A 25,731-nucleotide genomic window follows, 5' to 3' on the forward strand; every position below is an offset into this window, starting at 1 on the left:
TCCGTGTGTCCTTCTCTCTCTCTCTCCGTGTCCGTGTGTCCTTCTCTCTCTCTCTCCGTGTCCGTGTGTCCTTCTCTCTCTCTCTCCGTGTCCGTGTGTCCTTCTCTCTCTCTCTCCGTGTCCGTGTGTCCTTCTCTCTCTCTCTCCGTGTCCGTGTGTCCTTCTCTCTCTCTCTCCGTGTCCGTGTGTCCTTCTCTCTCTCTCTGTGTCCGTGTGTCCTTCTCTCTCTCTCTGTGTCCGTGTGTCCTTCTCTCTCTCTCTCTCTCCCAGTGTCCTTCTCTCTCTCTCTCTCCGTGTCCTTCCTTCTCTCTCTCTCTCTCTCTCTCTCTCTCTCTCTCTCTCTCTCTCTCTCGACAGTGAGGAGTCCTCCTGGCCTGCTTGCTCTGTCTTCCATGTCTGTGTATCTCCCTCTGTGTGTGCGCGTGTCTGTGTCTCTCCCTCTCCCTGCACATGTGTGTTTTGTGTCTCTCCCTGTCTGTGTGTCCTTGTAGGTCTCTCTGTCCATGCATGTGTGTCTCCCCTCCTCCCCCGTGTCCGTGTCTCCTTCCCTAGGTCTGTGTGATCCCTGTGTGCATCCCTCTCTGTGTGTCTCTCTGTCTCTCTCCATGTCTCCCTGTAGATCTGTGTCTCTGTCTCTTGCTCCATGTATCTCACTCTCCCCTTGTGAGCTGGGGCGGTGGGGCCGGGAGGGGGAGTGTCTGTGTGTGTTGCTCTCCCCATGGCAGGGGGGGTGGGGTTGTGTGGGTCTCTCTCACTCTCCCTGTGGGTGTGTGTCTCATTCTCCCCATGGTGGGGGGGTACTTGGGGGCCTCTCCTCTGCCTCCCCTCGTCTGACACAGTTTGTGGCAGAGCTAGTGAGGAATTGCTCATCAGGTTCACTTCGGGCAGAGCTGCCAACAGCCATTCCAGCCAGAGCACATACACCTTAACACCGACCCGAGAATCTAAGTAGGAATAGAGATGGCAGATTTTATGCTTTCTAGGCCTCCACTGTGTCCTGAGTCTGTATACGTGGATCCTCTAATAGATCATGAAACCTGGGCCAGCTGCTGCCCCAGTCCATCCTGGGGAGGACTCCTTCCTGACAGAAGGCTCCCCACAGGCTCCCCTCTTGCCTCTTCCTATCTTGGCCCCAATAATTTAACTGAAGAAAATGAAGCAAGAACACAACGTGCTTCTTTAGGTACAATGACCGGAAAAGGAGCTGGTTAGGAAAAAGAGGGGGAAGATCTTTCTAGACAGAATAAGTAACAAATGCAAAGGTCCTAAGAATATTCTTCAGAGCATTTGAGAAACAGAAAGAGCCCAATAGGACTGAGATACCAAAAGGAGAGTCAGAGATAAGCAGAAACCAGGTCACACAGAACCTTAGTCTCAGCAAGGAGTTTGGGTGTTCTTGCAGCAAAAAATCTCTGAAGTATTTAAGTAGCAGAAGCAAAGGCTTTGACTTTTTTTTTTTTTTTTAATAAGTAATCCCTCTGAGCACCCACGGGAAAAACCAACTGGAAGCCTACAAACATGTTTCAGGAAGGCAACAAATGGTCTACAAAACAGCAATAGACTTGGAAAAGGGACTCAAAAACATACTGGAAGAGGGCATATAGAATGCAAGCAAGTATTGCTCAGAAATGAGAAATAGAAGTTTAAGCTACTAAGTGGATATTAATGTTTTGTGGAGCCCGGAAAAGAATATCCCTATTTAAATAGTGAGTTTCTCGGGGAAAAGAAGAGGCTTCTTTGGATTCAAGAGGAGTCCAACAAGGAGAGGCTTCTTTAGAGAAAGATTTTACAGAAAAAGAAAAGAGGGAAAGGGGAGAGATAATCTCAAGCACCCTCCCACCGATCATGGAGCCTGATGCACGGCTCGATCCCATGACCCTAAGATCATGACCGGAGCTGAAATGAAGAGCCACTCACGTGTCCCTCCAACAGGAGGTTTTAAATTATAATTTTATATACATTATATATAAACACAAATGTATTTAAAACTTTTGATTCTTATATGAAGAACCAAAAGCTCAAGGCAATAAGCATCCCAACCCACCTACCAAATTAGCATCAGTGCAACACTCTGGAGAACAAGTAGCAGTAAAATCAAAAGCCTTAACCTTTCCATCTTGATGGTTAAGAGCATGGTGGAATCCAAATGCCTAGACTGAAATTTTAGCTCTAACATTTATTAGCTGTGTAAACTTATGCAAAATATTTACCCTCTATGCCTCAGATTCTTCCTCCATAAAATGGCTAGCAAAATAAATCCTACCTTCAAGGTTATAGTAAGATAAAATGTAGCATGAAGAACTACGGTTGGCACACAAATCACTCAAATGTAATGGTTATAATATATCATAAAAAATCCTGCACTTATTGTGGGGATCATTTTGTGATTATAAAAATAGTTAATAGTTAATCTCTTCCTACACCGGAAACTAGTAGGATATTGTATGTCAGGTATACTCTATTAGAAAGAAATCCTCCACAGTTGGTTGTTTTGTAAACTGCTTCTACAAATAAAGTGTCAAGTCTTTACCATTTGCTTCCAGGACAAAACACCGGAATGTCTCAAGAGGGAGGTTTGTTACCAAAATAACTTTCAAAACCCAGTAAAAGAAAAATGAGGTCTGAAAGACATGAACTACTAGCCCTAATTAGTGGATACTGCTCATTTGTTCCCTTAAAAACATACAAGTTGAAGGGGTTAAAGAAAAAAAATAAGATCATTCTCCACCTTTTATTAGTAAAAGAAGCTCGGTGCATTCTGGTTGTTTTCTTGGCTTGCAATATAACTAATTTCTTTGACTCAAAACTTTCTGTGCTCCTCACAGCACCACAAAGGGACTTCACCTGTGAGAAAGGCACACACCTACAGTGTTTAGTTCTCCCCACAGGTTTGTTCTGGTGAGCCTTGTATTAAAGCTGCTTACGTTCAAAATTTCTAGCAGACTATTTAATACCATCTCTTTCATAGGCCTTTGTGAATTAAATTTTCAACTTCACTAGACTGTTAACTGTACATATTCTAGGTATCACTGAGTAATATAAAAGCTACACTAACTGGATTGGTAGCAACAAGCAAAGTTTAAATGGCTATAGGAAAGAGTCCGTAATTAGAGCCAGCTGCAACTCCTAAGTAGGAAGTAATTTTTTTTTTTTTTAACAACTTAACCCACAGAAGACAGAAGCTCTAGACCCATTCTCGATACACCTGCAAAGTCAGGACTGCACAACTGCCAACAGGCTACCACCGATGGCTTTGGAGCACATGTTCTAAGTAGCTAGCTGCCATTCAGGTCAAGCTTTGGGGCAACTTTTAGCCTTCTCATGTGACGTCTTAGTATCCTACAACATCCAGTTGATCTCCTCAAATATTTTCCTTCCTCCCTTTCTAAGCCTTTAGAGTGTTTAAGTAGCACAAAGTACTGTTTTTCTACCCAATGAGCCTCAGATTACACGAGGCTGAAGCTACCGTATGTTCATTCAGGAGCTTCTCTGAAAGCTGTTAACAGAAAACATTATCAGAAGATGTCTAATAGAGTTCAGCTTTTCAGAAGGTTTGCATTTCATTCCTGTTAGCAGTAGCCAAGAGGATTGTTTTGAGGTCATTTGACCACTCATGTTTCAGTAGGCAGACACTACTGGAAGATTTCTCCTCCTCCATCTGACAGCAGGCAATGGCCTGACACAAGACATTTTACTTGTTCATAGTGAAGTTAACCCCGGGGTGAGCCAAACATGCACCAACTCCTTCCTCTGAACATTTGCAATTAAAGGGGAAGAATTAGACCTATTGCCTGCTTTTCCTGTAAGAACTGTGTTTCATAGTAACAAAGTATCTATGGTTGAAAAAGAACAGTTCTTTTAATAGAAATTTAGCTAATAGATGTCAAAGGAATGATAAAATTAGGGGAAAAAACTAATTTGTAACACCTAATAAAAGTGATGATTAAAAAAAACAATGGAAGGAACCATTAGGTGAAAGGTTAATGGGAACCTTTAAGTGGAGGGATCAGGCTGTTACCACATGAACCCAGGGATTCATCTTAGCATCACCAAGAATGGCACAACGGATGTCAAGAGCTTCCCGATGGGGTGTAGTAGGATTCACATGCACCACCTGTGAAGTGTTCTAGCCAAAAGAGTGGAATCTGAATCTAATTAAATCAAGGTGAGCTTCTAGTTTACAAAAATGTGAAAGATAAAGGAATAAGTCAAAGGACACCCCCCCAACCCCACATAAGAGAGCAAGTAGAAAAATCCAGAATGTTAGGTTATTCTGCAGAAAATAGATCTGATTCCCCCCACCCCAACTCCATTAAGTCAATGGCATGGGAAGGAAGCTCTAGAATCAAAGGAACTCAAGGAACCTACCAACCAAGTACAATGAGTGGGTTTTATGCGAATGCTGATCCATACATACCAGCTATACAAAGACATCTGAGGCAGCTGAAGTTTCACTGCATACTGATTAAGAGAGGTTACCAAGGAATAGCCAATTAACCAATGTTAACGACATTGTGGTTCAGTAAGAAAATATCCATATTTGTAAGACATGCATTCAGAAATATTTAAGGTAAAAATAATAATAGAGATTTGCTTTATAAACAAGTTTAAAAAACCCCTAAAGAATAAATGAAGTGTGGCAAAATCTCAGTGTTTGAATGACAGGTGTATGGACAGGTTTTATGTACCCTCTCTGCCTTTGTGTATGTTTGAAAATTTTCACATTTAAAATAGGAGAACAGGGCAACTGAGTGGCTCAGTTGGTTAAGTGTTTGCCTTTGGCTCAGGTCATGATCCCCCGGCTCTAGGATCAAGTCTGTCTGTCTGTCTCTCTCTTACCCACCCCTCCCCCAAATAAATAAATTTAAAAAAAAGTAAAATGTGAGAACATTTAAAATAATGTGCTACTAGCCCTTTATATATAGCAAAGGACTATGAATACAACAATATTAGATGCCACTCAAAAAGTGAAAGGGAACTAATTTAAAACACCTCTGACAGCAAATGCAATGTACTGTAGGACAATATGAAGATTGTAGTAATGTTCTATGACGGGTGCTTACAGCCCTTGGAGTTCAGTCAACTTCACTAGGAAATCAGTAAAACGGATTTTTCAACTTCAGCTGAACAATAAGCCACTTTGATTCATAGTTATTTGAAAAAGAAATAAACGCCACTCAGGTGATTCTTTGGATTCATGAAGTTTCATAGAACTCCAGAAGTGAGAAAGAATTTGAGGTTTCCTAGTCCAAACCCTATAAACCATGTCTAAAGCATCTTCTCCCCCAGGGAAGGAGAAGTCCACAAGTCCAGGGATACTGCTAACATCATCCTGCACATGCAGTACATAGTCTATTAGAGGCGGGACAGCCGCACACAATCATTCTACTTCTATTGCCATTAATACTAATTAAGGTATAATTAATACTTATTCCACAGGGTGTTGTGAAAATCAGGACATAAAGAACCTAAAGGCCTGGCACAGGTTTATGGATTAAATGTGTTCCCCCAAAAGAGATGAAGTCCTAATCGCCAATACCTAAGAATGTAGAATTATTTAGAAATAGTGCCTTTGCAACCGTAATCAAATTAACATGAGGTCTTTAGAGTGGGCTCAATCCAATATAACTGGCATTTTTGTAAGAAGGAACAGAGACCAACACAGAAGTGAGACAGCCATGCAAAAATGAAGCAGAGATTGGAGTTATGCAGCCACCAGCTAAAAAACATCTGGGGCTTCCAGAAGTCTCAAGGGCCCCCCCTCTGCAGTCTCAGATGGTGCATGGACCTGCTGACCCCTTAATGTTGGGCTCCTAGCTTCTCACAGAAATGTGAGGAAGTTAATTTTTGGTCTTTCAAGCCACCTAGTTTGTGGTACTCTTTTAGTTACAGCAGCCCTAGGAAATCAATACAGTATTATACTATGTGCTGCTGATGCACTTCTAAAAAGGACATCTAGGGGATCCCTGGGTGGCGCAGCGGTTTGGCGCCTGCCTTTGGCCCAGGGCGCGATCCTGGAGACCCGGGATCGAATCCCACATCGGGCTCCCGGTGCATGGAGCCTGCTTCTCCCTCTGCCTGTGTCTCTGCCTCTCTCTCTCTCTCTGTGACTATCATAAATAAATAAAAATTTAAAAAAAAATTAAAAAGGACATCTAGGACAGAACACTGGTGTGGACTGGAGACCCTCCTCTGCCTCATTCTTCAATCTAGGTAAATATTCCTCTTAATGTAGCCAATTATTTTTTGCAACCGTATCACATCAAAACCTGAGGATAAGTCAAAAATCAATGATAACCCCTTGTCTCCAATATCCTAGTCCTCCATAGTTGCTTCTTTGATCTTAAGAGAAAAACTCTACATTTGTTTTCTGTTAAAATTTCATTCATAAATTCACTGTGTCATGCCCAGCCATCAGCATTCTTTAACCCATCAACTAACATTTAAATGTCCTGTCCAACTTCATGTCATGCAAAAGTATGGTTGGCAATACCAGCTGTCTTCAACTTAATCATTAGGAAAATACTGTTCCAAATGCCTGGGTGGCTCAGTCAGTTAAGTGGCTGCCTTTGGCTCAGGTCATGATCCCATGGTCCTAGGATCAAGCCCTACCGCAGGCTCCCTGCTCATGCTCTATCACTATCTGTCTCTCCCACTCTCAAAATCTGAAGAAGAGGAGGGGTGGGGAGGCAAGGGAGGGAAGGGGAAGAATATATTGTTCCAAACAAGGAAAGAATCCTTTACCAGGTGTCCCTCAAAGTAGACAATCCATTACTTACCACTCTTTCAAATATAATTCAGTAACATTTGATCATATACCTGCATTTCCCTATCTTTCCCAAAAGGATTTAAAGCCTATTTTGCTTTCCTAAGTACAACCTATTATTAACAAGTTTTTGTCAAACACGTATCTTCTAGTAAACCTATTCAAGAAAGCAAAATATTTGTATGGCATAACCCAACCTGGCTACAGTTGCATTGAAATCTGGCTCTATTCTAATTAAGCATTCTAGAAATTGACATCATGGTCACGTAAAAATTGAGAAATAGGTCTTCTTTCCTTTTTTAGGAATTCAGATTAAACTTCAGTATCTATAATGTTTATTACAAACATTTAAAATTATGACTCAGAGGCATGAGATACAGAATCTAATTAAGTAATTTTTAGTATTCTTCTTAGAAAGATAAAAGTCTTATAACTTGAGTCAATAGTTGTCAACAAGAATTTCTATTTAAGTACCTAGTAGAAGCCAGATGCATTACAGATGTGCTCATCGTGGCTCTTACAGTTTGGTCTTTAGAGGTCCCTCTACACTCAGTATAGTCACTGGCTTTATAACACTTTTAATACCCTTGGTTATAAAAATTTTAAAACACCCTGTTGTGGGAAAAAGGCAATTTCCAGAGGTTGAATACCCAAAAAGGGTCTCCTCCATTAATGGATAGTGTCCTAAATACAGCTGGTAACTTCCTAGGAGCCTCCATTTTGTCCCTAATTCCAAAAGTTAGGATAAATCACATCCTTTTTTCCACATGACAGGCCACAAGTCTTGAGAAGGGAGTGATCTTGTCCCTGCTCTATCTTCCCCTCTCTAGGGCTCTCCCATCTCCTTAAAAAACTCTCAAAACTCAACAAAAAGAGGACTACTTGAAGCTTTCTAAAGCCTTTACAACAGTTAGTATTGAGTCACTTTCAAATCAAAAATCACTTTCAAATAGCAGTTGCAAAGGACTACTTTATTTCTGCCCAAGGGAACAGTTACATTGCACCAAATTCATAATTTTGGACAGTTTTCAAGGGACAATTTCCAAGCCCTAGGTCACTTTACAGAATAGTATTATTTAAAGGCAGGACAAAAAAAAAAAAAATCATTCAGTCAAGAATCACATTAGCCACTGCAGGATTTATGGACCAGCATAAGTTGTGGTCAATGGCTTCCCTAACTCCACAACAAACCAACCTCAACCCACTAATCATGCTCCTGGGAACCACAGCTGTCCATTATCAAACAACATTTAGGTTTTTAAATTACTTAGTTTCCTAACTTCAACCAAGTTCCTCTATTATACAAACCTGATGGAAGGACAGTGACACAACCGATCTTTCACTGGTAGAAGGAACACTATGGATAGAACGGCCTTAACTTCTTGCAAAACATAAACATATTCTAGATCCTTAAAAAAATTTTAAGCTTGTTTGCTCATTCTGTTCACCCAATCTACAGCTGCTCTCTGCCACTTCCTTTTATCTTCGATTTGCAGAGAACACTCAAGAGTTCCCCAAAATTCCCCTTTAAACCTGATCCTTAAGCACACAGAACACTTCCAAAAACAAAAAACCTCTAAAACATCAAGACTCAAGCATCAAAAATTAGAATTAATTTTAACAAAGTATTCTTCTACCTCTAAGAACAACCCAGAGAGCATGACAAGTCAAAGACCAGGATTATCTTAATTTTTAACTAGTGATGGTAAACTTGGAGCCCCAAGGGCAATTCTTCTCAATCCACTGGCTGCCAAGAGGTTTTCCATTCAGTGCAGTCTTCAAGCATCAATGATGGTAGTGAAAAACAAAATACCATAGTTACCCCAAAAGACTATGGTAGGGTCATAGTTACCCCAAAAGACTATGGTGGGGGAGGCAGGATGGGTAGAGGATTCACACCTGGTCATAGGGATATTAATTCCACCATGATTCAACTCAACTGAAAATTAGTGGGGGGGGGGGGGTGTTAAATATGCAAGGTCCTAATTATGCAAATCCCTCACCATTAAAAGCCAGCTTTTATCTATAAGGCAGCGGCATTAAAACACAGCAGGTAAGGTGAACAATAAGGAGCCAGAGACTTTTTAAATCCTCCATCAGACTTCATTACATGAGGAGGAAAGAACCTTAAAAAATTTTTTTGAATTTTCAAAATATAGGACACTTTCATTATTCTCAACAGGTAAAAATGTGAGAGATTAAAAGAAATGGACATTCTCCGTAAAGATTAAAGAATGTGGCAAACAATTAATTGGCAAGTATTAATTTGCAGTTGTTTTGGCCAACTCCAAATTTTACCAGCTGGTTCAGGTATGCACTTTATGGAAAACCTTCTTTATAAAGCTAATGTTTTCCAAAGTGACTTAGAAGCTGGAATCCACCTCTAAGTTGACAGGATCTTTATCTCACAGATCTTAAAACTTCGAGGTTGGTTAAGTTTGCCTTTTGGTGAGGCTTTGTCAAAAGGATTAGGGACCCAAATCAGAAATGCCCCCAGTAAGGCCGAAAGCTCTTTATTTGTTCCTTTTTTCTCCCTTTCTGTGTGGATATCAAGATGATCACAACATTAATCTTACTAGAGAAAGCACAGGCGTTTTCTCACCTGAACCAACGGGACAAAGCAAAGTAAGCACACATCCAACAGAACATCAGAGAACAAAGCAGCAGGAAAAGAATGTAAAGTGTGCCCTCTATCGGTCTGTGAGTTCTAATTGCCAAATTGGCAAGTTGTATCCAGCGATAGGGGAGACATGAAGGCCATCCTAGTAGAAAAATTATAAGATACGCTGACCCAGCAGCAAACACCTAGCAGAAGCCCCCTTGACCTGAAGAGTGTTCAGGCTGGTTCTGACCAATCTGTGAGCCTGTTGAGCAATATATAGGAGTCCTGTCAATGCTAGCATATGTCATCAGCTGAGAAATCACAACAGCAATTTCTAAAAACCCTATATTCTGTTTTATTAATGAGGTAAAATTAGACCATATGAGAAGAGGGTTTTAACAAAACCCCCTTATTCTGTATATTTGGTGCTTCTACAAACTTTTTAGAGGAGCGGAGAGAATTAAACATCCATTGTCTTTGAGTAATGGATCATTAGCCAAGTAATTATTTACAGAGATAAATCTTGAGATAGTGCTTCTGATGTTCCCTCATACTGTGTAATATGTACATGGCAAATAGCTGGAAACCTACTACCTGGAAAATAAGATTTTAAAAAACAAATGTGTTTATCAATTTGGAGCAGCCATTTGGCATCAGGCTAGTTAAGAAGGTCTACCTCTTATTACTTTAACCAATGCTCCTTAACCTATTGAAGGAAACAGATGAACTATGGCCATTTTGAGACTTCAGTGAGAGCTTTAGATCCTCTCTCTATACCCTAAAAAAAAAAAAAAAAAAAAAAGGTTTTGCTTTAGTTTCAGGGGGGCTCACAAAAACCTTGGTTCCCTCTCTGGACCCCAAATTAAGAAACCCTGCTCAAAAGAAATGTGCTAACTAAACTCTAAGTGCCCTTGATAGCCTTCAAGTGATGAGAACTCAAAGATCTTAAATGAATTTTAAGGGTTTTCCCCAAGCAACTAGGTAAGAAAGCAAACTACTTATAATTAGTTTCTCTACATTTTAACAGAAAAAGAATATTTAATAGCTTTTCTCTAATCTTGGTTATTCTAGTTATGATGGTATAACATCTACAGGAGTATACATAAAATTACACACACACACCCCTCTACACACAGGGTGACACACACATCTGCATAACCACACACCTACAGACACACATTTGTTTTGGCTACTGGTATTCCTAAAATTCATATACAAAAATCATCTTAAAACAATGGTCAAAAAATTTAGCAATACAAGTATGCAAAAAAATTTTCATAACCAGATCACACTTTCAGTCCTACACTTCAGGTACCCCCACCTATTCAGCCTTCAGTTATCAGTTAATTTATTAGCACAATTAGGAGTTGAAGTTCTGAGGCTCAGTAGAAGTCCGTGGTTCAAAGAACTTTGGAATGGTTTCAAAAGGGGATTTTTTTGAATGAACAGTTATGTTGGACACATAATGCATGCAGGAGAGGCAGGGAGTTCAGGAGGATTGCATTCTACTGGTTCTAGCTATTTTTCATTTAACTTAGTTATTGTTTTTTTGTTTTTTCGTGCTTAAGATTTTTATCTATTCAATGGTGAGGGGAGCATAAGTGCGGAAGCAACAGAGGGGGAAGGAGAAGCAGACTCCTCACTGAGCAGGGAGTCTGACATAGGCTTCTATCCCAGGCCCCTGGGATCAAGACCCAAGCCAAAGGCAGACACTTAACTGACTGAGCTACCTAGGCGCCCCTAACCATTTGTTCTTAATATAACATTTCACCTTCCAATGCCTACAAACTGGTTGCACCTTCTCCAAATAATGAAAGGTCAATGCCCTCCCAAAAGGCACTATACAAAAAAAAGGGAAAAAACTAGGTCATCTATTGATACCTACAGACTTGTTCCTCTCACACACACCCACATTTCTCACAAATATGTCTGCACAGTTATGGGACACTAACATCACGAACACAAGAATGCAGATTGAAGGCTTTTCCTGCACAATATGGGTTATTAATATAATTGCCTTTTAGGAAGAGAAATACAACTTTTATTCCCCCTAAATGATTATTCACATGGGCCAAGTGTTTGGGGATGAAAAAATCCCTGGTTGACCCTTTCTCTAGAAGTGCTTTTAAGATATAGATTAACCCCACCCCAGAATTTCCCCTTCCCTGCCCCAAGCTCTCTCTGCCAGGTGGGGTGCTCTATCATTCAAATAAACTAGTATACAGATACACCAACAAACACTAGTGTGCTCTACGAAATTCTGAAGATTATCAGAAAAGACTTCAGAATGAAGGCTAGACTGGGGGAGGATTTATAGCTCAATGTTTTGGTCTTTAAACTTTAAAGAATAGCAAATAATGAAATTATACCTACTATCTAATAATCCATACAAATGTCGACTATGCATAAAGAACTTAGAACTTTTGTTTTTTGAAACTTAAATCACCAAAATTATTTTAAGGGCAAACAAAATCTCATCATCAAGGCCTTTTTGTTTAGCCACAACTTGTAGAGAAGCACTCTGTTAGGCCTGCTTTGGGGATATAAAGATGAACTGCCGAAGCTCTGCCTCAGAGTTTGAAATATGATAAGGATAGGGCATTTGGCAAAATAACCAGAATAAAAGGGAAAATGAGAGCATGCTTTAAGAGTTGCACAGAAGGCTGAGAAAGTTATGAGGGAATAATTGATTCTGGCTTCAGGAAAAAAAAAAAAAAAGGCAGAAAATTCCAGGGAGTGGGGGTGGCTTCCTAGAGGGGGTGACTTCAGCTGAACACCATCAGATGGCTCAACAACTTGAAAGACTCAAAACACATGGTGTGCCTGGAAGTGAAGTAATCCAGTAAAGCTTACGCGCGTAGCCCTTCCAGGGTGGTGGAAAATTGGAAATGAGCTGCCACTAGGTGGTGGGGAAAGCATTGAATGCAGCGCCAAAGAGGCTGGCACTTAGTCTGCAGTCAGTATGGAGACCCCGGGGGAGTTGGGATTTATGAACAGAAGTCCTATGATCAGATCCGTGGTAGAAAAGCATTCAACAGGGCAGCCTCAAGGGATGGAGTGAAGAAGAAATAGATGCTGGGAGAGGAGGAGTCCGTGAGGGTCTGAGCTAGGAAGTACCTTCTGGGATGGAAAGAATGAGGGGGAGATAAACATTTCCAAGGTAGATGTGCCAAGACATATCGAGCCAATGAAAGAGGCAATAAGGAGGACAAAGACGACAGGGAAGCTTCCCAGCTGGACTCCTACAAACCTCATAAACAGAAAAACAGCAGAGAAGACAATAGCAGTTTCAAGTTCACACATGCATGGAACGGAGTATCGGTATATGAGGGTGCTTGGCCTATCTCTCCATAGGGCAGTAGCTGGGAAGTCAGAAGGTAATAGAACCTTAAGCTGAAAAGAAAAAAAAAAAAAAAAAAAGCTTTTAAGTTGGAGCTGGTGTTGAGGGACTCTACATGGAAGTAACAGTTGAAGATACAAGGAAGAAGCCCCCAAAGGAAAGAACAGAGGAAAAGAAACACTGGTCTATACCTACTCTGAATGAGAGGACCAAATAAGAGAAATGAGCAGAATAGGGGAGGCAGAAAAAGTATGAGGTCACTAGTCAAAGGAAGAGATTTTTCTTTGCAAAGGAGGGAGATCTCCAGAGGAAGGAGTCAGGGAGGACTGCAGCGAGGTTGGTAGCCTCGCAATGAGGTGAATAGAAGGAGAACACTTAGGAAAATCTTTTCAATAAAGTGGCAGATGCAAAAGCCCAGTTGTAACTGATTAAAGGGTGAATGGAACAGGATTATCTATCAATAGAAGGTAAAGGTACAAGTGAAGGAAAAGGGAAGAGATTGGAAAGCAATGGGAGGAAGAAGAAAATTAAGAATTTTAGGATTCACGGGGAGCAGCATCCTTTAAAAGAGGGTGACTGGGGCAGCCCGGGTGGCTCAGCGGTTTAGTGCTGCCTTCAGCCCAGGGCGTGATCCTGGAGACCTGGGATCGAGTCCCACATCGGGCTCCCTGCACAGAGCCTGCTTCTCCCTCTGCCTGTGTCTCTGCCTCTCTGTCTCTCTCACAAACAAAATCTTTAAAAAAAAAAAAAAAAGGTGACTGGCATGGAAAGGTCCTAGAGAAGAGAAGAACAGGTGGGGGCAGCCCTTGGGAGGAATAAAAGCATACTCTCCTTAATTATTCTCCCTCTCCCATCCGTTCCTGGTCCTGTCATCTAAGCTAAGACAAGAGAATAGGAAAGAGGACTGAAAATCCTTTTTAGTTCCAAGGATCTAATCCCCATAGTCCTACTATCTCCAACCCCTTTCTCCCCAAACGCACGAATACACATACACCTGTACACGTATATATCCCTTCCTGAAGGTATGCCGAATTATATGCATTATGTGTGCTCTTCAGCATTAACTAGAACCTTCCATATTTATTCCATATAAATTCCATATTCCAAATAAAATTCCATATTTATGGAATTAAATATAATTCCATATTTTAAATTATGAAAGTGTAGGAATATGGACATGCAACACTATACCTACAATCAATCCTTGATTGCTGCAGATGAGAAAAATGGGGGAAAATTGGGGGAGAAAAAAGGAAATTCAAAACTATTTTCATCCCAGGGTTTATCACCCCCTTTTAGCAAAGTAGTTATCAGGCGTTATATCAAATGATTGTCGGTCATTTATTTCCTGCACTTAGGAGGGGTAAGACTGCTTATTCCTCGGGGGCGAAAGGGGGGGGGGAGCTTAAAAGACAGTCAGTTGGAAGGAATGAAGTAAAAAGTATCCTGGGTAATCCATAAACTGGCCAGTTAGTCTTAATAAATCAAGAGGTGGTTTTGCATTAGGGAATTAGAAATGTCATTTCCAACTTGTGATTTCTGCAAAATTGGATGCTACCCAAGCTGGATTTATAAGCAGATAAAGCCAGAATTAAATGGAGGCCTGGGGGAACATCACCTATTCTGAATCACTTCCAAATTTCAGTAGAATAAAAGGTTGGTTGAGACGCAGCAGTTTTTCAACCTCTGTGCACTGGTAAAATACTAGACAGAAAAACTCAGAGTTCTACTAGAAGAACAAAACAGCCCATTAACGGAAGAGAATATTTATATGCAAAGTTAAACATCACAGGAGATTTTCTGAAATACTCGAACTTTAAAAAAAAGGTAACACACAAGATGTATTTTAAAGCTTTCTCACGTAAGTGTAGGTAAATATATTCCATGTGTCATCTGTATTTCCGAAAGAAGACCAATGAGAAATAAGCGATCATTAACAGTACTTGTAAAGGCACATATCTCCAAATCTCTCCATTAAATTTTTATTTAGCCCTATAGCATTAAAGAGAAAATATTTAGGTTTTTCACCAACCTCAGTTACCAGAAACATACCACACTGTTTGTGATCAACACTTCAGTTTCACAGAAGAAGCCAAATCTAATCTTAGGGAAAATGAGAGGTTATGGAAGGAGAAGCTGAGGCTTTGCTATGGAAAAGACAAGGCAGGAAACATTTGTCATATTATGCCCCCTCCCATCCAACCACTAGAAACACCAATTACATATCTGGGCCTTACTATTTTTTTAAGCAGTGTTATCATAGATGTTTTCATAGATCACAGTTAAAATGTAATTGGGCATATAAACAGAATGAAGGAGATAGAAAAGTTAGTCCCTTCATACTAAACTCAAGAAATCCCACAAAACATGATAAAGTTAGGATTGGTCTCCGCCTCTCAGTCCTTCAGCCTGAAATGTGTCTTACAACCATTCCAAAAAAATGAAACAAGTCTACCTAGTTTACCATACAAATAAATCCTAAGTGGTTCCAAGACAGGTACAGGCAGCCAGGGTTAACAGTAGCTAATAATGACCATGCTTTTGAATGAGAGGGTGGATGAGAGGGCCACCGAGTTCCAACTGTCACTGTTTAGACAAAATGTGAGTTGTCAAACAGTTTTTCAAAAAGTTGGCATGTGCCTTTTCTCTACAGGATTTTCCTTAGTGTTTGTGCCTAAGAAAAATTAATGAGGCATAGGCCCTATTAATGGTTATCAAATATATTTTTATTTTAGGATTTTGTTTTCTAATAAAGGGGAAGAAAGAGTGTAGACAGAGTTGTTTATGATGATCTCCCCAATACTAGGTGTGGCCAAAAGTAGGGAAGGTTGATGTTCTCTCAACCTTCTGGTTATATTTTGAAATACAACATACAGTTAAAGGATACATTTGCTCTCTATTCCAAACTGGATGCAATTGATTTTAACTGACTAAATTATCTAATCTCTGCCAAGAATTTTATTTCATTAAGAAAATGATATTATAGAGCATCTGAGATCATAGAGCAGACTAAACATAAAGCCAAAGGAGTTCTGAGAATGCTCCACAGTGAAGGTTTGATTATTTGCAGATGGAATATAGAAGGGAAAAAAAAAAAAAATCAGCTTGCAGGCATCAGCCTAACCAATCCGGGTATCACTGCTGCCTCCACAGTAGCACAAAGCCAAGAAAATAACTGATCTTCTAAGCCACAACACTTTTTTTTTTTAAGGTACTAATCACTTTTCTCCCTAGAAAGTAATATTTAACTGCCACTATCCAAAACAAAAGGAAAAGGGGAAATGTTGGTACCACAATAGGCTCTAGCATGTCAACTGTCACTGCTGACATGATTTGGCTAGTGGTCAAGCATTCACCAAGGAACTAATTTAAATCAATCTCCTTTGGGAAAGGCAATTGTTTGGTATGCGCAACAATTGGTGTAGAATCAATCAGTGGACATGAGATCAATTAAAACCAGCTTAAGTTTGTGAAGAGGGACAATTCACACAACCTGAGTTAGATCTCTATTCATTTCAATACTAGCACAATGCAATCCTTAAGCTTCCTTGCAAAGCAGAAAAGCTACTATCACCCTACGCTGTCTAGCCAGGCCTTCAAGTAGTTCCACTTTTAATTAAAAACACAGTATATCCTTTGTTGGCACAGATAGTGTGGTCACTTTTAAAAACCGTAGTTATTTTAGCCAGAAACTTGGAACTTGGGAAGGGACGTCTGTTAAGAAAAGGGGGAAAATGCAAACTTTGATTAGAATTTGGTGGTGGTTGTTTTCAAACACAACCTTACCAATTTACACATAGTTGAAAGTGGTGGAATTCTATTAAATCGAAATCCGAAAGGTTGGTTTGGCAAAAGGGACTATTGCACACTTTAGAATTGGGTTTCTCAGTGTCAGCACTTGAGGATATGGAGGGTAATTGCTAGGAGATTTTGCCAAAGCAGCTTTGAAATGAATAGGTTTTGTGTCCGATACCTAAGGCGGCCCAGGGCCAACCTGAGAGATGGCCCTGCCGGGAAGAGCGTGCAGTACCGCTTCTGGCCGCAGGAGTGCTGCAGCGCCCCCCATCAAGCGGCACCGCGGGGTCAAGTTCTACCCAAACGCTTAGGTTAGATTCCGCCACGCCCGGCCCGAGGGGACCGGCAGCGGGGAGCAGGAAGACCTCACGAAATGGCTCGGTCCTCTCATAAACAACCACCTGGCAAAGCGTCGTAGGAATTTCTATCTTTGCACAAACTCTAAGCATCTCCGTTTTTTTTTCCCCCAACCAAGAAGCACCTTGTGCTGTCAAGAGGAGATAAATCTTCTCCAAACACTTTTGACCACTGTGTAACCAAGAATTGCCAGATCTGAGTGTAATACCTCAAAAGAAATTACCAAGTGGAGAAAGGAGCAGGTGGGGAGGAGGCCTGGAGGAGGAGATGGAGAAGGACGTTTTCAAGACTCCGATCGATATTTAACTTTCACGGCCTCTGGGAAGAAATTCCTCCCTAGCATTTTTATGCGAAACGATTTCTGAAAATACGCACTTCCCAAATGTCAGACATGAGAAAAAAAGAGAAAGGGGGTAGACTTTTTAAACCTCTGTAGCGTCGATGGGAGAGCAGAGGTTACTGAAGTCGCACACCACCGGGTACCCCGAGCTCCGCCGCCAATCGCCAGCCCCGCGGGTAGGTGACAACAGCTTAACGAGGTCCTAAAAAGCTATGAAAAGTTAGGGAGAGAAGAGCGATCCCCGAAATCCGGGTGCCGGGCCGGGATTCCGTAAGACGAGTTCTAAACATATCATAGGTCGAGTGAAACTTTTATATCCCAGAGGAAAGAAAGGAAAAAAAAGTCAGAATCTGTTCACTTCAAGACAAATTCTAACCGTGCGCAAGTCCAAATTGCTAGAGGAAGACAGTTCCCAGGGGCTGCTGGGCACCTTCCCTGCGCGGCGATGCGCGGACTGCGTGTGTTGGAGCTGGGTTTAAATTCCCCAGAAGACCCTTCCTTCCCCTAAAATGCAGCTGGATTAGCTGCAGCCACAGCAGGACTCAGAAATAGGCGCACAGTAAATCTGCCTGAAAGCTCCTTCTCTGAAATCTTTCTGGAGGCTTCCACTTGCCTTCCCCGCAGCGCACACAAGTGATGGAGATTGAGGGAGCGGTTAAAAAGCCAGAAGTGAACTTCACTGGGAACAGAAAGCGTATGGAGAGAGCAAAGTCAGGCCGGTCCCCGAAACATCACTCTGCACGCCAGCGCTCCCCAGAAAACCTGCGTACAAGTTGCTGATCAGTGCAAAAAAGTTCAATAAGTCATCCCACGCAGTCTTAGGTTCCAGAGACATTACTTTTGCCCCTTCCCTATAAATGCAGGTCCTCCACCTTGACTTGGTACCCCTCCCCAGCTCTCACTCGCTCTCCCCCAGTCCCCCCCCACACCCACACCCACAGTGCTAGGCCGTGTTCAAAGCGATCCGGGGCGCACGTGAGTGGGAAAGGTAGAGATGCGCTACAGGGAAGACGGTTAAGAGGACTGGAAAGACAAAGAAGAACTAGAAGAACTAGAAACGGATGCCGGATAAGAAATGGGAGCGAGAGACAGGGGTTCAGGAGTAGAAGCGCGGCAGCGAACGGGGGGGGGGGGGGGTACGGCCCGCACCACTCGGCCCGGAGCGCCCGCGGGGCTCCCCCGGCTCCCCGCACGTCTCGCGCCGGCTCGCAGCGCCTTCCGAGCCCAGAAAAGACCGTGTTCTGCCGAGCTCAGGGCCCAGGGGTGCAGAGCGGCGGCGCGCGGGAGCGGGCAGGAGGGCACCGTGCGCCCTGCGGGGCCTCGGGAGCCCCGGCGCGGCCCCACGCACCTCGCGCGGAGGAGGACTCACCTCGCTTGCTGCGTCTCCATCGGTTGCCTTGGCAGTGGCTGTAATCCATACAGTTCAGGATGATGAGGGCAAAGGAGAAGAGGCGAAACTGCATCTGGGCGGCCGGGCGGGGGAGAGGCGCCTCTCAAAGCCGGGGAACTGGAGAGCTCATCCGAGGAGCCGGCGCCCACCGCGCGGCCAGGGACGACGCAGAGGGCGAGGGGCCACTAGCCCGGGGGGCCGCGGTGGTCAGTTCGGCGCGGTCAGCATCGCTCACCCCGTGAACCTGGGAGACGAGGAGGAGAAACAGCGTGGAGGGAGCCCCGGGGAGGCAGCTGCCTCTACGCGCGTCCCGACTTAAGAAGGGGAGGGAGGGGCGCGAACCCACCGGCGGGCACGAGCCGCGGGGCGGTCTAACCCGAGCGCACAGCTGCCGGCGACGAGGAGGGGAAGGTGCTTTACAATCAATGAATTGGCAACCTCTGCGCAGCTACCGGCTCCCACCCGGGGAAGCAGGCGCGTTGCGCGGCCGGTCCAGGGAAAGGAAAGCGCTCCAAAGGCGTCAAGGGCGCAGGGTTCAAGGAGCCCCCCGAGGTCCAAGGTCCCACGGCGGGTAGCCGAGCGCCGCGGCCGCGGTGGCCGGGCGCGGGTCGCCTACCGTGGCACTTACGGCTCGGGCGGTGCGGCGTGCCTAGGCGCGGCGCTCCATCCCGGGCCGGGGCAGCAGGTCGCCCCGCTAGCACGTGGGCCGGGGAAAAGTTTGCCGAGCGGCCCCGGGAGCGCCCGCAGCCCCCGCGGGTAGGCAGCGCGCCCCCGGCGCCCGGGGCCGGCGGGGCCCGAGCAGGAGCGGTGGGCGGGCGCGTCGGCAGCCTCGGGGATGCTGCGTCCCCGCCGGGGAGTGCGGTCCTCGGGCGACCCGCGCGACCGCACTCACTCTCGAGGTCCCTATGCCACTGTGCGGCCTCCCGGCTCCCACTCCGCAGCCACCCGCAGCGAGGATCTCCCCCTGTCCAAGCTGTGCGAGACGGAGCGGTCCCGCGAAGCCGCAGGGATGTGGCGAGCGCACTTTCCGACGGAGATGCAGCGCGGCGGAGGCTCGGGATGCTTCTATAAGTAGGTGGTGCTGTGGTCCAAGGCATCTGAGTCGGGCTGCCTCGGAGTTCCTGGGTCCTAAAGCCAGAAACTCTCGGGTTTCCCTGAGGTCCTAAAGAGCGCTGACAGCTTCCAGCGAGCCCAACCCCAGCAAGTCCCCTCCGGGCTTTCCTGGAGTGCGCGGCCGAACCCGAGAGTGGCGGAGCCGGGGGCGCCCCGGGTCTGCGCTGGGCGGGGGAGCCCGGCTGACTTCACCCCCCGCCCCCCCCCCCCCCGCGTCTATTTCGGGCGCTCGGGGAACCGGTTGCAACCCCGGCCCTGACCTTCCCGCGGGAGGATCTGACTGGTGGCCTCTCCTAGACCATCCTTCCCGGGCTCCCCGCCGGGGATCGCTGCTTCAGACGGGCGGAGTTTGAACTTGAGCCGCAGCCCGAAAGACACCACACCTCTGCCACTTTTTAGTTGACGTCTCGGCTTTGTTTTATGGGAAGATCTGTTAGCACGGCTGAAATCAAAGCGAGCCCTCAGTGTAGGGAGTGAAAGGGGCATTTCCGATAGCTTTTGCTTACCCTCGGAAGTGTTATTTCTTGACTTCGTTTCTTCTCCAGGAAAATGGAATAACTTGTGGTCCTCTGCCTGCAGGACTCAAGAAATTGGGACCTTGCTGCTTTAAACAAAAGTTCACTTTCCACTCAACTATTTCTCAGTCATAATCTTCCTCTCTCCACCCTCAGAGACTCCCTGATTTAAACCTCTGGGTGCTCTAGTTTGGGGGACTACTGTTTAACAAAGTGTTACATGGCATACACTTGATGCTACTGGATTTTGTTGTTGTTGTTGTTGCTACTTAATTTCATTGTGTTGAAATCTTCTGTCCTGACCTCATTTCTGTTTAAATGAGTGTAATTACTCCTTAGGCAAAGGTAAGATTTTTTTTTTTTCTGCTAACCATGGCAGTATATTTGTAGATATGACCATATGCTAGCATTTCATACCCCTGAAATTTCCTTCTCTATGCTTTCAGTGTCAAAGATTTTCAGAAATTTAGAAACTTGAGATAATCATGTTGAAACAATAAGACTATTGGGATAGTCATGTTTATTAACTGTTCCATTATTGTCCATCCATAACTATTTTTACAGACATCACTATTACGTAACGATATTTATGTGCTAAGAATTTCAATGTTGTTTCCTTTATGCATGCCTGAGAACATCCAAGATAAATCTGAGTTGAGGTCACTGGTCCCATTTCCTAGATAAGAAAAATCAGCCCCTGAGACTGGCCCACAGGGCACAAAAAGAGTTGACAAAACACATTGCAGGAATAGTAGATCTGTTTCTCAGCTTTCAGAGTCTTTGATTTTTATCACAGAATTGGAAGCAATTGGAAACATTTCAGCGTAGGGAATGGCCTAGCATTTAGCATGATGGCTCAATATTCCAGTAGATATTCCTCCCTCATCATAAATACCACTCATATGAGGCACACACCAAATTTATTGTACTTCTAAAGAAGTTAAAAGCCTAGGAGAATAAAGACTTCTCTAATAAAGCTGTCTTTCTGTACAACTTTGAGGCCCCTTCAAGATCAGTGGTTATCAGTGTCTTTTAGAATATTTATTAATTTTTTTCTTTTAAAATATTTAAGGGCAAAATGAGCACAAGACTAAGTAGATATAACTGTACCACTAACCACCTAAGGTCACTTTTGGCAGTTTTCTGCATCTTAGTTTCCTTGGCAGTATTCTCAGGAAATTAGAACAAAATCTCTTCCATCTCTGCCATGTTCTGGTTGGCAATCAATTTTCTATTTCTATCAAGAAGTTTTTGATTCTATGAGGTCTAACCCAGGTGAAGACAAACTCATCATTGATAGATTTTCAGTGTAGAAAGATGCCATTCATTAGTTAAATTACAGGCCACTTTCAACCTTCTGCCTTTGAAGATTACTTTCCATAATTTCAATCGTTTAGGTTGCACAGTTGGAATTTTTTAAAGCCCGAGATCCTTTTCAGTTTAGTGAACAACTAGATCAATTTCATTTAAAAAAACAAAAAGAATTTTAACAGCACCATTTCTGCTGAAGTTTGGTTGTTGCTCTTAAGACAAGAATAGGCTCTGGGAGAAGAGCCTTAATTCCTTTGTTCTTATGCTCGCTCCTGGTCTGTCTCTGCTTTTTAGAGGATACCACTGAACCTCCAAAATCTGTCACACTTAGTTCTTGGGGTACGTAGAGGCCCACATACTTCATCTCTTAGAGGCTACTTTGTTGATAATGCAGACTTTTTTTTTTTTTTTTTTTTTGCTATTCACTGAATATTTTTCCTGATTTCAAGAACCCAGGAATGTTCTTGCTACTAAAAAATACAACCCTAGCAGATCCTAAACTATCATTAACTTTAATCCCATATTTCTGCTTCCTTTCATTTCTAAACTCTGAATGTGTTGTTGTTGAGCCTCACAGCTCACAGTTTCTCCATCTTGGAGACTCAGTGGACTTTTTCATCAAACTGAGTTTAAATGGTGGTTTCATTAAACCAGCTTTATAAATAGATATGTGCCTGGTGTCTGTTTACAGAGAAACATACTGGTGAGATTGACTTCATACCACTCACTGGCGATAGAGAAGGTCAAGTAAGGGCAGAGTTAGGGAATGATGTTATAGATGGAAGGCAACTTGTGCACTTTACTTTCCCAGCTTGTAGCTCATTGATACAGCTAAAATTCAATCCTTAAAAAAGAAGATATAAGGAAAAGGCTCTCTGCCAGCCACCCAATTCTCCTCCTCAGAGACAACCAGTTATTTGGGTATAACCTTCCAGGTTTTAAGTATACCTCCAGAGATATGTTGTGCTTATCAAGAAAATGTGAATGTGTGTGTGTGTGTGTGTGTGTAGATACTATATATAGTCTTGCCCCTATCTTTTATGCAACTAGTGGAAAACAGTATTCGTTAATCTGCACCTTGATTTTTTTTTCATGTATCTTAAAGTTCATTTGGTATCAGCTCTTAAAAAACTTTCCTTTATATACAATCACATATAATTTCATTGTATGGTTGTATGTAGCCAGCTCCCTACCAAAAGCCATTTAAGTTGTCTTCATCTTTTTCTGTTACAAGCAACTCTTCAGTTAACCTTTTCATGGTTCATTTTACCTTTGCATTATAGATTCCTAAAAGTAGAAAAGTTGGATCAAATAGTTGGATATGTGTGTGTGCATTCTTAAAGTTACCTCCCGCAGAGGTTCTATCAAATCACAGTGTATAAAAGTGACCATCTCTTTATATACTGGCCAACATGTTTGCATCTTTGATACTCCTAGGCAAACAGTGATACCTCAGTAGTTTTAATTTTTATTTCTTTTAAATAAAATTATGTGTTTTTAATATGCTTAAGCGATTCCGATTTCCTTTCCCACGAATTCTCCAAAATTATCTATGTTCTTTTTTTTCTCTATTCTTGGTCATTTATTTTTGCTTTGTAGAATATATATATATATATATAAATATATATATAATATGTATATCTGTATATATGCACATATATACACACACATAATCTTGTGATTTTCTTACAAATATTTTCTCAAGTTTATGATTCTTCTCTTTCTTTTTAATGTATATAATGACCATGCTGCAAACTTTAAAATATTTTTGTGCAGTTAAATTTGTCAGTGTTCTCTTGTATAGACTTCTGTTTGTGTCCTACTTGTAAAAACTCTTCCCCCTGCCATTTTAAAATTTTCATTTGAAAGTTTTCTAATACATTCTTTGATGTTAAAAAACCATATTAGTGATTTTATGACTGTGTGATGTGGCTACATTATAATAGATTTAAAATTTTCTGAATCTTTCATATTTGTATTCACAGATTTGGCAGACTTTGGCTCCAACTCTCATTTTCATTAGCTAATTTATTTAGAGTTCTCTTGTCTTTTACGCTATCAGATATTCATATTCTCAGATTTAAAGTTTCCCGCATTTTGTTACTTGTTGAAATTTGTTAATGTTGTCTTGCCCGTCTAGAATTTATCCATTAATTACATCAAAACAAACTATGGCATTTTGGCCATTGCATCAATATTGATAGTATCTTTTTTCCTGTTAAATGTAAGCTGAATATTTATTTTACTGGTTGTATGTCAGAGCCTATGTTCATTTATTATATTGTGTATGAAATAATTAAATTAATTAATATGAAAGATCCTCAGCAGGGTCACTGACCAGTCCTTATCCAAGCTAATTTGTTGTTTTTAAAAGCTGCACCATAATCACTTATTTAACATTTGAAAAATGTGTAAATATTTGACTTCTCCAAATGTTAATACTATGTTCTGCCACTTGAGAACTCTTCTGTAGACTGATGTGATAAGGCTGATTTCTCATTTTGCTCTCCATCTTCATGGAAGGGATCCAGGAGGCTCTCTCTTCAAAGGAAATCCAGTTCAGACCAGCTCATAAGAGAAAACTCAAGATCTGACTGAAGTTTTACAATTATTTCCTTTATTTAATCTGTGTGCTCTGAACTCTTTTGAACTAAAGTAATATGTGTCATGTCCATTCTTTTCTGGGTGAATGTGGTTGCTGGAAGGAAGTGTTACTACACTTGGTTAATGACAAGAGCCACAAAATGATTCCCAGCTATTTTAAGACTTAGACTCAGTTTCATAAATATGAATATTTTGTTTGACACTCAATTAGCCAGGCTAATTGGGATAAACAACAGGACAGGTAATCTCTGACAGCAGGAAATACCCTTCCCAGAACTCTCTTCAGAGCAAGTATCTAAAATAGATATACTTCTCCTAAGCAAGTGGTTTGTCTTTAGCTTACAGTTATAATGAATTGCATTACTGTTCAAGAGCAAATTTGTGGCTTACCATCAGCAAGGACGAAAGAGAGGCAGGCATTTATGTACTAGTCTCATTTCTTGCTCCGTTTTATGTTTCTAGTTCTCTTTGCCCTTTGCTGTGTTTTTCTCACAATGTACTTACTTTGCAGTATTAAATGTATCTTTATAAACCACTTTAACTTTGAATTAGTATAGAAAAATTTAAAATAACAATATACACGTTAGATATATGATAATACAGAAATATATACACAGGTCAGAAAACCAATGGGGGCAGGGACAGGGTGGGGGTCTTCTAGTTGCTGAGTATGTCTGCTCTAACTTTGCATTCCAGAACAGGAAATATCCATGGTGTGAATTTGGGGACCCACTAGGCCCATTGGGAGATGGACCCAAGCCAAAATGCCGTTAATCATCCAGTCTTCATAAGCCCCTTCTCCTAACATTTTATTTTATTTAAATTCAATTAATCAACATATAGTGTATCATTATCTCTTGACATTTGAGGTGTTAATAATTTAATACTAGTGCCCCAAAATCTGGTTACTTCCATCTACCCAAAACACAGTCATCTGAGTAAATGGCCCCAGGTCCTATTGGGGATGGCCAGGAGAAAGACTCACAGTGAGGATCCTTGCTCAAGAGACCTGACCTTCTCTACATTCAAGGAGCTCTGGGGCTGTGAATTGGCTCAAGTATGGATTGGTTAAGGGCCTGTGACTCTGTATTGTGGTGACTCCATTTCTGTTAACCAAACCTGAAGGTTTTCTGTTATATAAATCAAATGAGACTTTACTAGGCTGCATATCTATTTCAGTCCTAGGGAAAGAGTAAGTTACAAATGCCAACTACAATCATATGACTAGTTGCAGAAACAGAAAATAAGCATTTCTTTCTTCATTGGATAGGAATATCAAAGATTAGTGTTTTGTCATCTCTTATTCCTCTGCTATCTAACATAAGATGTATAGATTATTAACCTTATTTCACAGTATTACACCATGAAATATGAAATAGTGTGATTCAGCTAAAAGAATGAATATCACCCCAAGATGAATAAAAGAACATGTGAGACTTTGTATATCCTCTTTTGGGAAGATCAATATGTTTCTGTGTAGATAGGTGTGCCATGTTCTGTGGAAGTATAAATTTGCTTTTATCTTTCTCTGGGAGTTTAAATGTGGTCAATTGAGGTGTGTATTGATACCAGATTATCAAGAGGATGGACTGTTGCAG

General features: G+C 42.1%; 1 protein-coding gene across 2 annotated transcripts in view; it reads right to left on the reverse strand.

Moving 5' to 3' along the window:
* Positions 1-19,819, reverse strand: part of RSPO2 (R-spondin 2) — a 149,578-nt gene extending 129,759 nt beyond the window's left edge. The window contains exons 1-2 of one of the 2 annotated variants that reach the window (XM_072774232.1): positions 19,483-19,819; positions 18,570-18,834 (exon numbers count right to left, since the gene is read on the reverse strand). In XM_072774232.1, the coding sequence (XP_072630333.1) occupies positions 18,570-18,663 (94 nt within the window). In that variant the 5' untranslated portion in view covers positions 18,664-18,834; positions 19,483-19,819. Of the gene's footprint in view, positions 1-18,569; positions 18,835-19,218; positions 19,345-19,482 lie in introns of those variants that run through there. The other variant, XM_072774231.1, reaches the window with a different exon arrangement.
* Between the last annotated feature and the right edge of the window lie 5,912 nt (positions 19,820-25,731).

The sequence above is a fragment of the Canis lupus genome, chromosome 14, assembly GCF_048164855.1.
Source record: "Canis lupus baileyi chromosome 14, mCanLup2.hap1, whole genome shotgun sequence".
Taxonomy (NCBI): Eukaryota; Metazoa; Chordata; class Mammalia; order Carnivora; family Canidae; genus Canis; species Canis lupus.